General features: G+C 40.2%; 1 protein-coding gene across 2 annotated transcripts in view; it reads right to left on the bottom strand.

Moving 5' to 3' along the window:
- Nucleotides 1-1,844: 1,844 nt before the first annotated feature.
- LOC132835336 (RPA-related protein RADX-like) overlaps nucleotides 1,845-14,336 on the bottom strand; it is a 39,449-nt gene continuing 26,957 nt past the window's right edge. Inside the window, exons 13-16 of one of the 2 annotated variants that reach the window (XR_009647304.1) lie at nucleotides 12,248-12,562; nucleotides 9,881-10,057; nucleotides 7,356-7,969; nucleotides 1,845-6,658 (exon numbers count right to left, since the gene is read on the bottom strand). Coding sequence is in view for 1 of the 2 variants with exons in the window: in XM_060854782.1 (XP_060710765.1) it covers nucleotides 7,839-7,969; nucleotides 9,881-10,057; nucleotides 12,248-12,562 (623 nt within the window). In the remaining variant the exon portion in view is untranslated. Of the gene's footprint in view, nucleotides 6,659-6,697; nucleotides 7,970-9,880; nucleotides 10,058-12,247; nucleotides 12,563-14,336 lie in introns of those variants that run through there. The other variant, XM_060854782.1, reaches the window with a different exon arrangement.

Below are 14,336 nucleotides of genomic sequence, written 5' to 3'. Positions count from 1 at the left end.
CTTCAGTGCTACTGTTAGATTCTTCAACCCATATGAATGATTAATATTGTCAATAGCGTTTAATGACTCTCTCTCCAGACTTCTTTGGTCTGTAAACTCCCATGTTTACAAAGTTCTTCCATATGCAAACTATGTATATGTTCAAACCTTTTACTGAAGGAAGGGTAGATCTTGAGTGAAGACCCCCTATTGTTTATGGCTTTCATGTTAATCTGACTTTGAAGAGAAATAAAGCTTGCCTTTTGATTGTAATTAGTTTGCTTGAGTTGCACTTGTTTTTCCCAGTTTCTCCAGATACCCCAATTTTTCTAGAGTTAAAATGTGTTTTACAATATAACTTAGTTTTGGAATTAGACAATGAATCAGACTTTTGCAACATGGTACTGTATGTAGAATGAAAACGTTTTGTGGCAAAGACTGGCTGGTTCTACAAGGAAGACAAATAATTGTGGATGATGCCTTATCTGTCGCTAAATGTTATTTTCACTATTTGTTTCAGAGCGATGTGCTAAAGGAAATTGCTGGATTCTCTCAATCTCCGCATACCCTTTATCCCAAAATACCTGTATTCACCACAGCAGCACACCATGGTTTGCATGTACTGAATATCCAAATCATTTTGTGCTGTTATGGAGAGTTCAGGGAAGTCTGGGTAAGAGTGGGATAAAAGGGCTGTCTTCAGTATTTTGGGGGTTTGTATGCAATTGAGATTGTTTACTCCTTATAAATGGTTCTTGCTCCCCTCCCCAACCACACCACACACACGTAGCCGAGTAAATGCCTCCAGAGAGTTAGACAGGTTTTACCAAAGTTGATTCTGGCTGTACTATGCCCAGTTTGTGATTAGATGTACGTTGTGACTCCTCATCTGCTTTAGATCCCTTCCTCTCTACTTCTGTTGTTTCATCGCTGTTATATGAACTATATTAGGCACTAGACTCGTACATAAATCTAGTGACCTTCACTATGGATCCAGAAGTAAACAGCAGGAGAACTCATCAATTAATTAAATATAACTATCTGGACCAAAATAAAATTAATCTTTGTGACCTTGTAACTACCCAGTTCGGTAATGTGTTTTTAAGGTAATCTGCCATCCTTATTTGGTCTGGCCTGCATGTAACTCCAGAGCAGTGACAGTGACTTTTAACTGAAATAGCCTAGCAAACCAATTGTATTCAGAAAGGTTCATGATGGCATTTTTGTTTGGGTGGTAAATAATGGCCTTGCATCCTCTTAGTGAATTTTTAACAAAATGATTAGTAACTCCTCTGATCACCTTGTTATTTTTCTTTGGTTGTAAATATGCAACTTCCGGGAATTTAATAGTCCCCACATAAAGATTATTGGATCAATTTTTAGTTTTCTTTCTTGGAATCTCCTTTCAAATCCCATATGTAATGCTTATAATTTAATGTTTCTTCCTTTTCTGTGCAGCCATGCAAGTGACAGTACCTTGATCCTGCTTCTGAATTTGGTATCTTTTCAGAGTTGTTAGATTGCTATAATTTAGCAAAAATTCTGTTTTTAAATCAATATTGTATTGCTTTAAAAGCCTGCATCAGGTTTTATGAATTGTTTCCAGAAACACAATACAGGGGTACTCTTAACACTCTAAAAGAAGCAGACTATTGTGAAAGTGTATCCCAAATTATATTGCTAGCACCCAACTATTAATTGTTTCAGAAGGCAGATGCTGTTCATTCCTCCCTCTATGAAAATAAAAACAATTTCTATTTCACAATTGTGGTATATTTCAACTTCTCTGCAGTAGAACGAAAAACCTAGATTTGATGTGTAAACAGTGTCTTGAGAATGTCCAGAACCAAACTAACTTTGTGAATGTGTTTATTTGCATAGAATTCAGTGTACCATTTCATTTACAACTATAATACAAAATGTCTAAATTTTGATAGGAGTAAAAATTAACATTGCAAATCAAGCAGCAGAATTGGGGTGGATTAGTATTTGCAATCAGTGCTGATGACACTCAGTCACCGATAGTAAGCCTTCTGGAAAAGGTTTGTTCCTCCTTGTTTATTATGCTGCAACCCACTGAGGAACGCATATCTGCAACAATACACTTCAGGACGAAGATTTTTATCCAGTCTTAGACCATAAGAAATAGGAACAGGATAGGCAGTTTTGGCCTTAGAACCTGCTCTGCCATTGAACAGGATTATGGTTGATCCAACATTCCTCATGTCCACTTTGCTATCTTTTCCATTGAACCATTTATTTTCCCCTAATGATCAAGAATTTGTGTATCTAATGCTTAAGTATACATAAGGACTTAATCCTCTCCAAGTCTCTGTGGCAAGGAGTTACAAAGACTCTCAATGCTCTGAGAAGACATTCCTCCTCATCTCAGTCTTGAATGTTTTTCTTCACTCATGGGATGCGGGATTCACTGCCTCATTGCCCTGAAGAAGATGGTGGTGAGCTTCGCCTTGACTGCTAAAGTCAACTGTGCCGTTAAGAGGTAGTTCCAGGATTTTGATCCAGTAACTGAAAGAATGGCAGTATCTTTTCAAGTCAGGGTGGTGTGGGGTTTGAAGGGGAAATTGCAAGTAGTGGTATTTCCATGTATGTGCTGCCCTTGTCTTTCTGGGTGGTGGTGGTCTTGGGTTTTCAAAGTGCTTTCTATGTAGCCTTGGTAAATTTTTGCACTGCATCCTGTGGAATGGTGCCTCACTGGTGAAGGTTTGTGGATAATGGTGCCATTTCAGTGGATTCTTCCTGGTTGGTGTTATGCTTGGGAGCTGCACTCACCAGTCAAGTGGAGAGTATTTCATCACATTTCTGATTTGTATCTTGTGGGCAGATATTCTTTGGTGAGTTGAGAGGTGAATTACTTCAGAATTTCTAGCCTCTGACCTGCTCTTTGGAGCCAGAGTTTTTAAGTGGCTGGTCCAGTTCAGTTTCTGGCCAACCATAATCTTTAGGATGTTGATGATGGGAAGTTCATTGGTAATACTGTCGAACATCAAGGGCCAATAGTTAGATTCTCTTGGCGATGGTGTTTACCAGACCTTTGTGGGCATTTTTCAGACAACCTGGCTATTGTCCAGGACTTTTGCTTTATTTGGAAATGGATTGCTTCAGTACCTGAGTCATTACAGATGATACCAAACACTTTCAAATCATCAGTGAACAACCCACTTCTCACTATATGCAAGGGCAAGTCCTTGATGAAACAACTGAAGATCCATCCCACATCTCCAACATTCCACAGGATGGATGGAATTCTGTGAACAATAATTTTAACTTGCATACCTATGTAAAAACATAGTTCTTCATAACATTTGAAATAGGAGCTCGAATTGGCTATTTAGATTCTCAAGCTCTGCTAGATTAGATTAGATTACTTACAGTGTGGAAACAGGCCCTTCGGCCCAACAAGTCCACACCGACCCGCCGAAGCGTAACTCACCCATACCCCTACATTTACCCCTTTACCTAACACTACGGGCAATTTAGCATGGTCAATTCACCTGACCTGCACATCTTTGGACTGTGGGAGGAAACCGGAGTGCCCGGAGGAAACCCACGCAGACACGGAGAATGTGCAAACTTCACACAGTCAATCACCTGAGTCGGGAATTGAACCCGGGTCTCTGGCGCTGTGAGGCTGCTATTCAGTTAGATCTTAGGTAATCTGATTAAGACCCTGAATCTACTTTCTTGTCTGTTTCCCATTGATTTCCTTGTCACATAAACATCGGTCCAACTTTGCTTTGGATATATTCAGTGACAAGATTTTTTTGCTGGCTGGAGAAGTAATTTCTAAAGACAAATGACCCAATGAGAGAAGAAATTCCTTTTCACCTCTCTTAAATTGTAGACCCCCCCTATTTTCAAACCTGCTCAGAATCTTGTTTTAATAAAATAATCTTTTGTTCTTATCTCCAATTGGTATAGGCTCAATTAGCTCAGCCCTTCCTCCTAAGATAAATCCTTCATCTCAGGATTCAGTCTAGTGCACCTTCAAATTGTTTCCAACACACACATGGGCCACCAAAAGTAATGACCAAAACACTGTGGCATTCAAGCTGTGGTGTCATCAATGTGCACTACATTGATGTGTCATCAATTTTCTGCTTCAATCTCTTTACAGAAATTAATATTCTATTTGCCTTCCTAATTTCCTTGTATTTGAATGCTGACATTTTATGACTTAAGGCCTCCCAGATCATTTTATAATGCAGTGTTTTATAGTTTCTCTCAAATAATATCCTCCTGTTCTGTTCTTTCTTCCAATGAGGATATCGTCCATCTACTGATTGTTTTTCTTTTTCACCCCCGACTTTAAAAAGTCTACTTCTTAAAAATATATTCAGTTATGGTATGTGGGTTTTGACATGTTAGGCCAGTATTATTAATTACCCAGATGGCAGTTAAGAGTCAGCCACATTGCTGGAGTCATACGTAGAGACAAAAACCTGCAGATGCTGGAATCCAAAGTAGACAGATACATGGCTGGAAGAACACAGCCAGCCTGCAGCAGCGGGAGGTGGAAAAGTTGACATTTTGGGTGTAACCCTTCTTCAGGTCATGTGTAGGTCAGATGAGGTAATGATGGGCCAGATGGGTTCTTCTTGACAATTAACAATGATTTTCATGGGTATTGTTGATCTCTTGATCCCAAACCTTTACTGAATTCAAATTCATTGCAGATTTGAACCCAGGTCTGGATTAATAGTCTAGTGATAAGACCATTAGCCGTCACTTCCCTGTAAGTTACCTGTATCCCTTTCCAGTCTCTTTGATTCTCCTCTAATGTACCCGAATTTGCTGAGAATACAATGATGATCTCTTATTCAAAGCCATTAATAAAATCATAAATAATTGTGGCACAACACTGATCTGTGGGGTTCATATTTAGGTGCCATTTCCTCTGGCAGTTGATTCTATCAAAATATTTTAAATGTTGTATCTGAATAGGACAGATTCAGAGGGATATGGGCCAAATGTAAGCAAATCAAACTCTTTGGCAAAGTTGGTCAGCATGGATGAATTGGAGGGTCCATTTCTGTACTATATGACTCTTGACTCGTTAGTTTGCTATCCTGAAAATTACCTTTGGTTCACCGAGGTTCAGGGTAGTATATCATCCTTAAATACCATAAAGCAATTATCTTGTATAATAACCTTTGTTGTGGCACCTTTTGCAAATCTAAATGTGCTACAAGTACTAAACTTTATATCCACTCTATTTAAACTGTATGCAGCCACACTTCACTTGGAGGTATGTGCTATCTGCAGTCTTATATGTATACATAGAACTCTACTTATTTTAGTTTACACTGCATTAAACTTACAGGCTTATCCCAAAGTGGTACTTGTATCCATATTGTGCACAGATATGCATAGGTAGTGGGTTTTTTCCCTGTGTCTGGAACAATTTGTTGGAATTTGTATTTGTTTTATATAATTTTTGCTAGTCATTTTATCTAAATGCTGTGCCTTGATCAACTTCAGGAGAACTTCAAAACATGCAGTAAATGTGGTTTGAAATGTTTCTTGAGGTGGAGCACTAAAATGCACAATGCAAGGTTCACCAGGGGCTGAAGGAAAGAATAGAAAACTAAGATGAAGCTTGAATCTGACGTGATTTGCAGTACAGAGGAACCTCTATCATCCGAAGTATGTGGGCAGGGAGTATTTCATTTGGATAATCGAATGCCAGATAATTGAGGTTCCTCTAATAGCTTGGTTTAACTTTTTGTTTCACATTATCTCTGTTATAATACATATTTTAAAGATGTGGGATTAGTTGTAATTTATGCTGTCAGTTCCCTGGATGGAGAGATTCAACAACCAGGGTGCTGGAACAAGGGAATCATGGAGCATTCTGTCGACTCTACTTTAGCAGCACATAAATATTGGCAGGTTCCAATACTATTTTGCCAATATTGCGTGTGCTGCTCCAATATGGCTCGACGCTTGCAGCAAATTGCAGGAGCACATGGTAAATTTGAAGACCCCTGCTGTGCAAGAATCATAAAACGTAATGTCCTGGTTTGTTTGCTCTATATTGAATTCCAAATGTGAAAAATAAAAGTGAAAGAATTTCATTAACATACTGCCTTTTTTTTTTTGACTTACTGTTCTTTTGAATTCTCAGTGCACTGCATATTGCAATTCAAAATTCATTTAAGGTTTTGCAACTTTTTTGAGGACAGTGCTTCCCAAACTCTCCCATTGTGACTTTTATTGTGTAATATGGTAAAGGTGGAATAGGGAGCCTGGTAAGTAGATGGATCGGTCTCAAGCCTGGAAATGTTGGGATGAACTAGAGCTTGACAGTTAACCACAAGTTAAATTAAAATCTACTCTTTTTTCCTGGGTAACTATTAAGTTTAAATGAGTTAGAAGTCTCCTGCTGTGTGACAGCTGATTAGCAACTATTAGCTATTTCTTAATTAGTGTTGTCTGATACCTTGTCCTCAAGCAGTGCCAACAACCACAATGCTTTCAGCATGTCATTTGTTAACGCTTAGAATAGAATTTGTGCCAGTTGACGACTTTCTCGCCCATTTGGGCCTCAGAAGTCACCCAGCACCAATTCCCATTTCTCTTCCTGTTCATGTAGATCAATCCTAGATAACTTTTTTAAAAAGAAGCTGCTTCACCCAAACCTGCTTCACTCTTCGATCTGAAATGAAACATGAGAGATTACCTGAAGAGTGCAGAGCTTAGGTATAATCCTTTACCAAAATAGTTTGATTAAACACCCTTTCATATTGTACACAAATAGAAACAAATCACATTGGATAATGTATATTCCAGATACTGTCAATAGGGTGAAAGGAGCAAGATGCTGTAAATACCATGCCAGAAGGCAGTTTGCTAATTTGATCAGTAAAATTAGTTGCTTTAAATCACAGAAGAATTAGGAAAACCACCTACAAGTATAATACAGTACCCAACCTTGCACTAGCTACTCACTCAATATGAATTGTGCACACAGTAAAGATGCCACTGTCTGAGAGGTTGCTCTCAGCCTAATAATTTATTTTCTGACCAGCTTATTTGCTATAAGCTATCTGACTGTTGGTGCATGTTCCAATAAATTTAAAATTAACTGCTCAGCTGGAGACAATATTTATAGAAAAAGTAATGTCAAATTTACATAAAAAGCCTTTGATTGCATTCCCTGGCAACAGGGGGAAAAGACACTTAAACATTCTGCTCTTAGCCCTGTTAAAAATTTAATTAGTATTAACACTTTTTTTCAATTCCCCCCCACCCCCCAGTATGTTGATAATAAACAACTTGCTTAAAAGATACATTATTTTTCTCTTGCTCTCTCCTTACCATCTTCCCCATGCCACAATGATACTGGACCTTACCTGGGTCAGTGGTTCAAATCAGCCAGCTCAGAATTTGACAGGAATGAAACCTGAGCCTTTAGTCAGAATGTCAATACATAGAAATAAATCTTCACACAGCAGGTCGCACGCAGAGGAATTATGAAAAATCTTTTCCGTCACTGAACTGCTGGTGAATGAACACCGCTGAGTCAGTGAGGGATAGGTACAGGATACCTTTAGTAATAAGGTTCTCTCCACATGATTGCCATCAAACACTTGAGTATACATCTTGAGGGGGAGGTTATGAGAAAGGTCTTTGTTCACCAATAGGGTCTTAACTCGCAGCAATGGGAAGAGATGACAGAAATTGATACAGTTCCATAGGAACAAAGCTTTTTTCTTTTAAGTAAAAAAATCAAACAAAACTAAAATTCCAATGTAAACTCAGAACTGCATATTCGATCCAGTCTGAGCAAATATTGTTGGGGGAATTCAAAGGAAACAACAAAGAGCCTGAATGGTTCAGAGAGCTCTGTGCTGGACATAGGCACGATTGACGACGACTTCAACATTGGTGCCTCCCTGATTGCAGATATCGAGGATAAAGATGAACAGCATTTCCTCCAGACCGGCTGCAGATCTGAGAATGTCACCTGTAACAAATCAGTGATGTGTAGGCTAAATAACAACTGTCAAGTCAATTTTCACTTCTTTGTACTGCTTGGTTTTCAAACTTTATTCATTAGAGTTTAGAAGAATGAAAGGTGATCTTATTGAAACAAAAACATGACTTGATGGGTAGTTGTTGGGAGCATTTTCCCTTTAAGTTTTTTCCCATAAACTGAGAGACATTTTAAAAATAAGAACCTCATTTAGGTTAGAAGTGAGGAAAATGGTCTTACAGGCTTATTGTCTGTCGTTATCTTCCTCGCAATGAAAGTTGGATCATTGAATATTTTAAAGGGTGAATCTCTAGAACATGGGCCAAATGACCTGCTTCCAAGTCCACACCAACCCTCCAAAGAACAACCCCTACCCCACCCTCTCTGTATTTTACACAGTTAATCCATCTGCGTATCCCTGGACATCATGGGCAATTTAGCACGACCGATTCCCCCTAACCTGCACATCTTTGAACTGTGGGAGGAAACCGGAGCACTCAGTGGAAACCTACGCAGATAGTCACCTGAGAATGGAATCGAAACCAGGTCCCTGGCACTGTGAGGCAGCAGTGATAACCACTGTGCTTTGTACCACCATGAATTAAATGGATGCTTGTTTGAATCAAAAGGGTAGAAATAGTAAAAAGTGAAGCTAAAGGCAAAAATCAGATCAAGTATTATTTAACCAATGGCAGTGCAAGGCCAATAGCCTACTCCTAATTTACAAAGGATACAGAACACACACAAGCAGAAGGTGCAAGGTTGACTCCAGAGATATGAGCTCATAATCTAAGTGCATTGTGTGGATGTTACCACGTTACAATGGTGATATCTTGGTGCCTCTTAGCTCTGACTAATCCCACAGTCATGGGTCTTCATTCCATAAATACCAACTTGTACCCCCAACCATGCCTCATCCATAACCACTTTCCAGTAGCCGCCATTGGCAGGCCTCAACAGCCATACCGTGATGAATAAAAAATTAAACATCTAAACACAATCTAATACAAGTATGTAGCATACACAGTTGAGTTTGTAAACTACCATTCAAACATATCCATTCAGATCTTTCAAAGCTCAGCAAACTTCTATTTAGACTTAACATCAAAGACAACTAACCCTTAAAGTCTTTTTAAGCTGATTAACTGAATTTATCCCTTACTGAGATAAAGATAACTCAGTGAAGAATCCACAATGACATACCTATAGTCCTTGGGGAAATATTAACAAAGAGCTCTACTGAAAGTGCATGGCCAGCTGCTTTTTTCTAACTTACACCCATCAATCTGAGTAGTTTAGCAGTTTTAAGCTCCTTGAAAGTTGCATCTAAAATGTGAAAAGCAGACCAATGAAAGAACTTCAGATTATAAATTATACAAATGTTATCCACTCCAAGAAAGTTTACAAAATACTCCAATGTGGAATCAAGGGTTATGGAGATAAGGTAGTAACAGGATACTGATTGTGGATGATCAGTCATGACCATAATGAATGGTGGTGCTGGATCGAATGGCCTACTCCTGCACCTATTATTTGTTGTCTAATTCAAAACTCCCAACACAGCAAAATGAAGGCTCTTGTAACAGTCAAAATAGGACCTCTTTGAATTCAGCCTGCTGGGAAAAATTGTCATGCCTTCAACATTAAAGGATAAGGGAACAGAACGATGTGCTAATGAAGGGTGAGATGAAGAAGAAGAATGGGATACAAATAAGTGCAGCATAACCATCAGCAAAGGTTATATGGCTAGCATGGCCTGTTTATCTGCTATACAATCTACGCTGTTTCAGTTTATAAATGAAGAGTGGGGACTGAGTCGAGATATCAATAGGCAGTTGGAATTCAGTCAGTCAGTCAGTCCATTCAGGAAAATAGAAAGAAGGTAATAGTAAAGACATTTACCAGGGGAAGGTGTTGAGCAATCTGTGCCAGTGTGGCAGGTCTGGCTAAATGCTAGCCCTCCATGAGCCAAAATGGAGATCAGAGTGTTGCTGTGCTTGGCAGGATGCATAGCTCGGTGATCCAACCTGGAAACGATAGGGAGAAAGATGGCATCTAAAGACAGTTCTTCATTCAGTCCTGGAACGGGAGAGAGGACAAAACAAGTAAGATTCCTGTTTCATATTTCCCCTTTTGTCCTATCTCAAGATCAAGTTGTTGAGGGTGTTTCTAGTCTTTGCTGTAATAATCTCATCTGCTGATTGGTTACACCCTTAGATTAAGGAACACAGGATTCCTGCTTGAGATCACCATCAAAACCATCCCTCCCACCAAACATTAGGGGTGCAAATTTCAAATAAGGCAAAAAAGATGTGATCAGACAAATAGGTCTACACAACAACCTTAAGGCAACTGGGGATAGACAAATAAATGTAAAGCCTCCATTCATGGGAATGATTTGAAAACAAGTAACTTTTACCTGATTACTGTCCATATCCCTGGGAGATCTTAAAAGGACTGACGCATAGGTCACATATGAACTCTTGGAGAAGCCTTCAGAAGGGCATTAGTATCAGAGACATTATATACCAGTTAACACAGAACACCTTACAAAGAAAAGGAACAAAAATTGCAATCTACAGCACTAGAACCAAGCAGGTCTAGAGTCCACCGAAGGCCATTTGGCCCGGTGTTTATAAACTCCTTGTAAGAGGGATCCAATACTAATTCTCTTTGTCCCAATATCTCCCTGTAGAATACTATCCCAAATCAATCCCACTGCTCTATTCTCTCACCACAGCTGTATCACAGCGAGTCAGGCAGCTTCCAAGAAGCAGGAGAACTAATGTTTTGGGCTTAAGCTCTTCATCAGGAATGTGGTGGTGGGTTGGCCGGGGAGGGGGGGTGGGAAGAGGACTGAGATCAATCAGAGAATGCAGGTGGGGGTGAAGCGGCTAGGAAGGCAATAGGTCGAGGGTGGTGGGGGGTGATAGTGATAGGGATAGGTCAATGGAGAGGATGGAGTAGATAGGTGGGAAGGAAGATGGACAGGTAGGACAGAGGGTGGTGCCGAGTTGGAGAGTTGGATCTGATAAAGAGGTGGGGGAGGGGAGAAGAGGAAAATGGTGAAATAGGCGTTGATGCCATCTGGTTGGTGGGCCCAAGGCGGAAGATGAGGCATTCTTCCTCCAGGCGTAAGGTGGCTAGGATTTGGCAGGGGAGGGGGCCAGGACTTGCATGTCCTTGGCAGAGTGGGAGGGGGAGTTGAAATGGTCAGCCACAGGGCAGTGCGGTTGTTTGATGTGTGTGTCACAGAGATGTTCCCTAAATTGGCATCCTGTATCCCCAATGTAGAGGAGACCACATCGAGAGCAATGGACACAGTAGGTGAAGTGGGTGGATGTGCAGGAAAATCTCTCCCAGATACGGAAGGATCCTTTGGGATCTTGGATACAGGGAAAGGGTGGGTGGTGTGTGTGCAGGTTTTATATCTCTTGCGGTAGCAAGGGAAGGTGCAGGGAGTGGAGGGTGGGTTGGTGGGGGGTGTGGACCTAACGAGGGAGCCACGAATGGAACACAGATGAGGGTTAAGGGAAATATATCCCTGGTGCTGGGGTCTGACTGTAGGTGACAGAAATGGCAGAAGATGATGCACTGTATCTGGAGATTAATGTGGTGGAAGGTGAGGACGTGGGGGGGGGGGGGGCGCAGTTCTATCCTTCTTGTGGTTGGAAGGATGAGGTTAAAGGGCAGAGGGGAAGGAAGTGGAGGAGATGCTCTGGAGGGCATGGTTGATCAACTGGGAGGGGAAATTGCGGTCCTTGATTAGGAGGCCATCCAGCATGTCCTGGAGTGGAATTGCTCTCCCCTTCTAGCCCTGTATCAAGCCCAGACTAATCGACTATCCTGAAATGCTTACAGATCTTTATCTATAAACATGAAAAGTTATTACTGAAATATTTTGATGACCTCGGGTATAACTTCAGATAACACAAAATTCAAAGGTAGTAAACTGAACAAAATAAGACTTTCCTATCAGACCTGCCTGCCCTGCTCTGCTTTTCCAGTGCCACACTTTTCAACTCTGATCTCTAGCACTTGCAGTCCTCACATTCTCCCTGTATCAATTTCAAAGCAGTTACACTCCCCTTAGAGATTTGTATGTCAAACTAACCTCTGTCCACACTTTCCCAAAAGCCTCATGACAATTAAAAACTGTTATGTACAGGCTAGTCCTAAGATACAGAAGCTCCTGCACAAATTGCCAATACATGCTGATAATAGCAAAATGTTAAAACTTCCAGATCTTGTTAACCAAACTCACTTTACCTAAAATGGTCACAGTGTAGTATCCATAGCAACATGCTGGTTCACATTGTTCCAGATCCTCAGTCTGACCTGCTGGGATTCCAGAAAAATTGGACGGCTGGAGACCAAAGGTTTTGAGGAGGAAGGACTTGTCTCTGAAGTGGAAGCAACGAGCTACCATTTGGGAAACGTCTCCCCGATGGGCAATATGCTCTCGCTGTGATGAGCAATCAATCCGAGAGAAGATGGGCTGGGCTAAGCTCATTGCACTTGGAGTCTCCTCCACATCATCAGAGTCTGTGTAGAACTCCTCACATGCTTTTATGAAGTTGAGGGCTTCAAAAAGAAAGAAATGCTATACTGCATTCATACCATTCCAAACTTCACATCCAAATCTACTTCATACAAAAGAGTTTATTTTTACAGTACAGCCACTATTATGTAAGTGAATGCAGCAGCCATTTTGTGCAGAGTACAATTCACATGCACTGATTAGACTGATGGTTATGAATTTACTTTTAAATGGTATTGCTTTAGGAATGAGACTAAGAAAAATCTCTGCTCTTCAACTCACTTGTAAAATACCTTCATTTGAACAGGTGGACAGCAATGATATTTAACATTTCAACCAGCCACGCTATATTGATTTTTTTTAGATTAGATTAGATTTCTTACAGTATGGAAACAGGCCCTTTGGCCCAGCAAGTCCACACCGACCCTCCGAAGAGTAACCCACCCAGACCCAATCCCCTGACTAATGCACCTAACACTATGGGCAATTTAACATGGCCAATTCACCTGACCTTTGGATTGTGGGAGGAAACCCTATCTTAAACATTAGATACAGTGTGAATCCACAAGAGAGAGTCACAGAAATTTAGAGCTCAAGAGATGGCCATTCAGCCCATCCTTTTTTGCTTTGCAGATCAATCCTGAATATTCCCATTGCCTTATTTCCCCAAATCCTTATACCAATGCAAAAATAATCCAACTTGCTCTCCTTACAACTTTGTAGCAATACCCAAATTAATTCTGTTGACTCTTGCCTTTCCTACACCCTATATCAATCCCCAAACTAATTCCATTGACATACTGTCTCCATATAGCCATGTATGTATCCCAAACTAATCATACTGCTCTCCTCCCTCCCCATTGTTCTTTATCATCATTCCCACACTAATCCCACTGCCTCATTTTCTCTTCATAACCTGATTCAATCCCTGACTAACCTCATTACTCCACTCTCCCCTTCTCGACCTGTATCAAGCTCAGATTAATCTACTATCCGGAAATGCATATACATCTTTATCTATAAAGATGAAAAGTTATTACTGAAATATATTGATGACCTCGGACATAACTTAAGATAACACAAAAATCAAAGGTGAGTAAATTGAACAAAATAACAGACTTCATTCAGGAGGACACAGAAGAAATAGCTGTGCATTTGTGATGCCAAGGCACAGAAGGCTATGGACTAATTGCTGGAAAATGAGATTAGAATAGTTAGGTGGTTATTTTTGACTTGCACAGACCCAATGGGCCAAAGTGCCTTTATCTATGCTGTCTTTCAGACGCCTGGCAGATGAAATTTAAGGCAAAGAAATGTTAAGGGATTCACTTAAGAATAAGGTCAGCAATAGAAGCTAATCTGAAACAATTTGGTAGGAAGGTGCAGGAACAGAGACTTTTCAATTTTGTTGTTGTGATGATCTGTAATACGCTACTTGAAATTAATGAGTGGACACAGATTCAATAACAATTTAAAAGATATTTAACTGCAGTGTGCAGAATCTAGCTTGATACTAAAAAGCTAGCATAGGCAAGATTGCCTCCATAAGAGCCATGATTCTAATTACAACAATCTCAAACTAATCCTGGTTTTCTCCATTACATAAGACTGCTTGCACACTGATAAACTATCTGAATGAAAATAAGCTGGAACATGAATTGGTGCCAACAGATAATATCACATGAGCCTCTCAATAACGTGTGTAATCCCTTTTAGAGATAGCAACGGGTCAATTAACTCCTTCCCAAACCCAATTCGAACACAGCAGACGTGGTTCCACACGTAAGTAATCTCTACAGCCACAAGATGTCAGCCCTC

Source organism: Hemiscyllium ocellatum, chromosome 44 (assembly GCF_020745735.1).
Source record: "Hemiscyllium ocellatum isolate sHemOce1 chromosome 44, sHemOce1.pat.X.cur, whole genome shotgun sequence".
Taxonomy (NCBI): domain Eukaryota; kingdom Metazoa; phylum Chordata; class Chondrichthyes; order Orectolobiformes; family Hemiscylliidae; genus Hemiscyllium; species Hemiscyllium ocellatum.
This window is presented reverse-complemented; position numbering and strand designations above follow the sequence as displayed.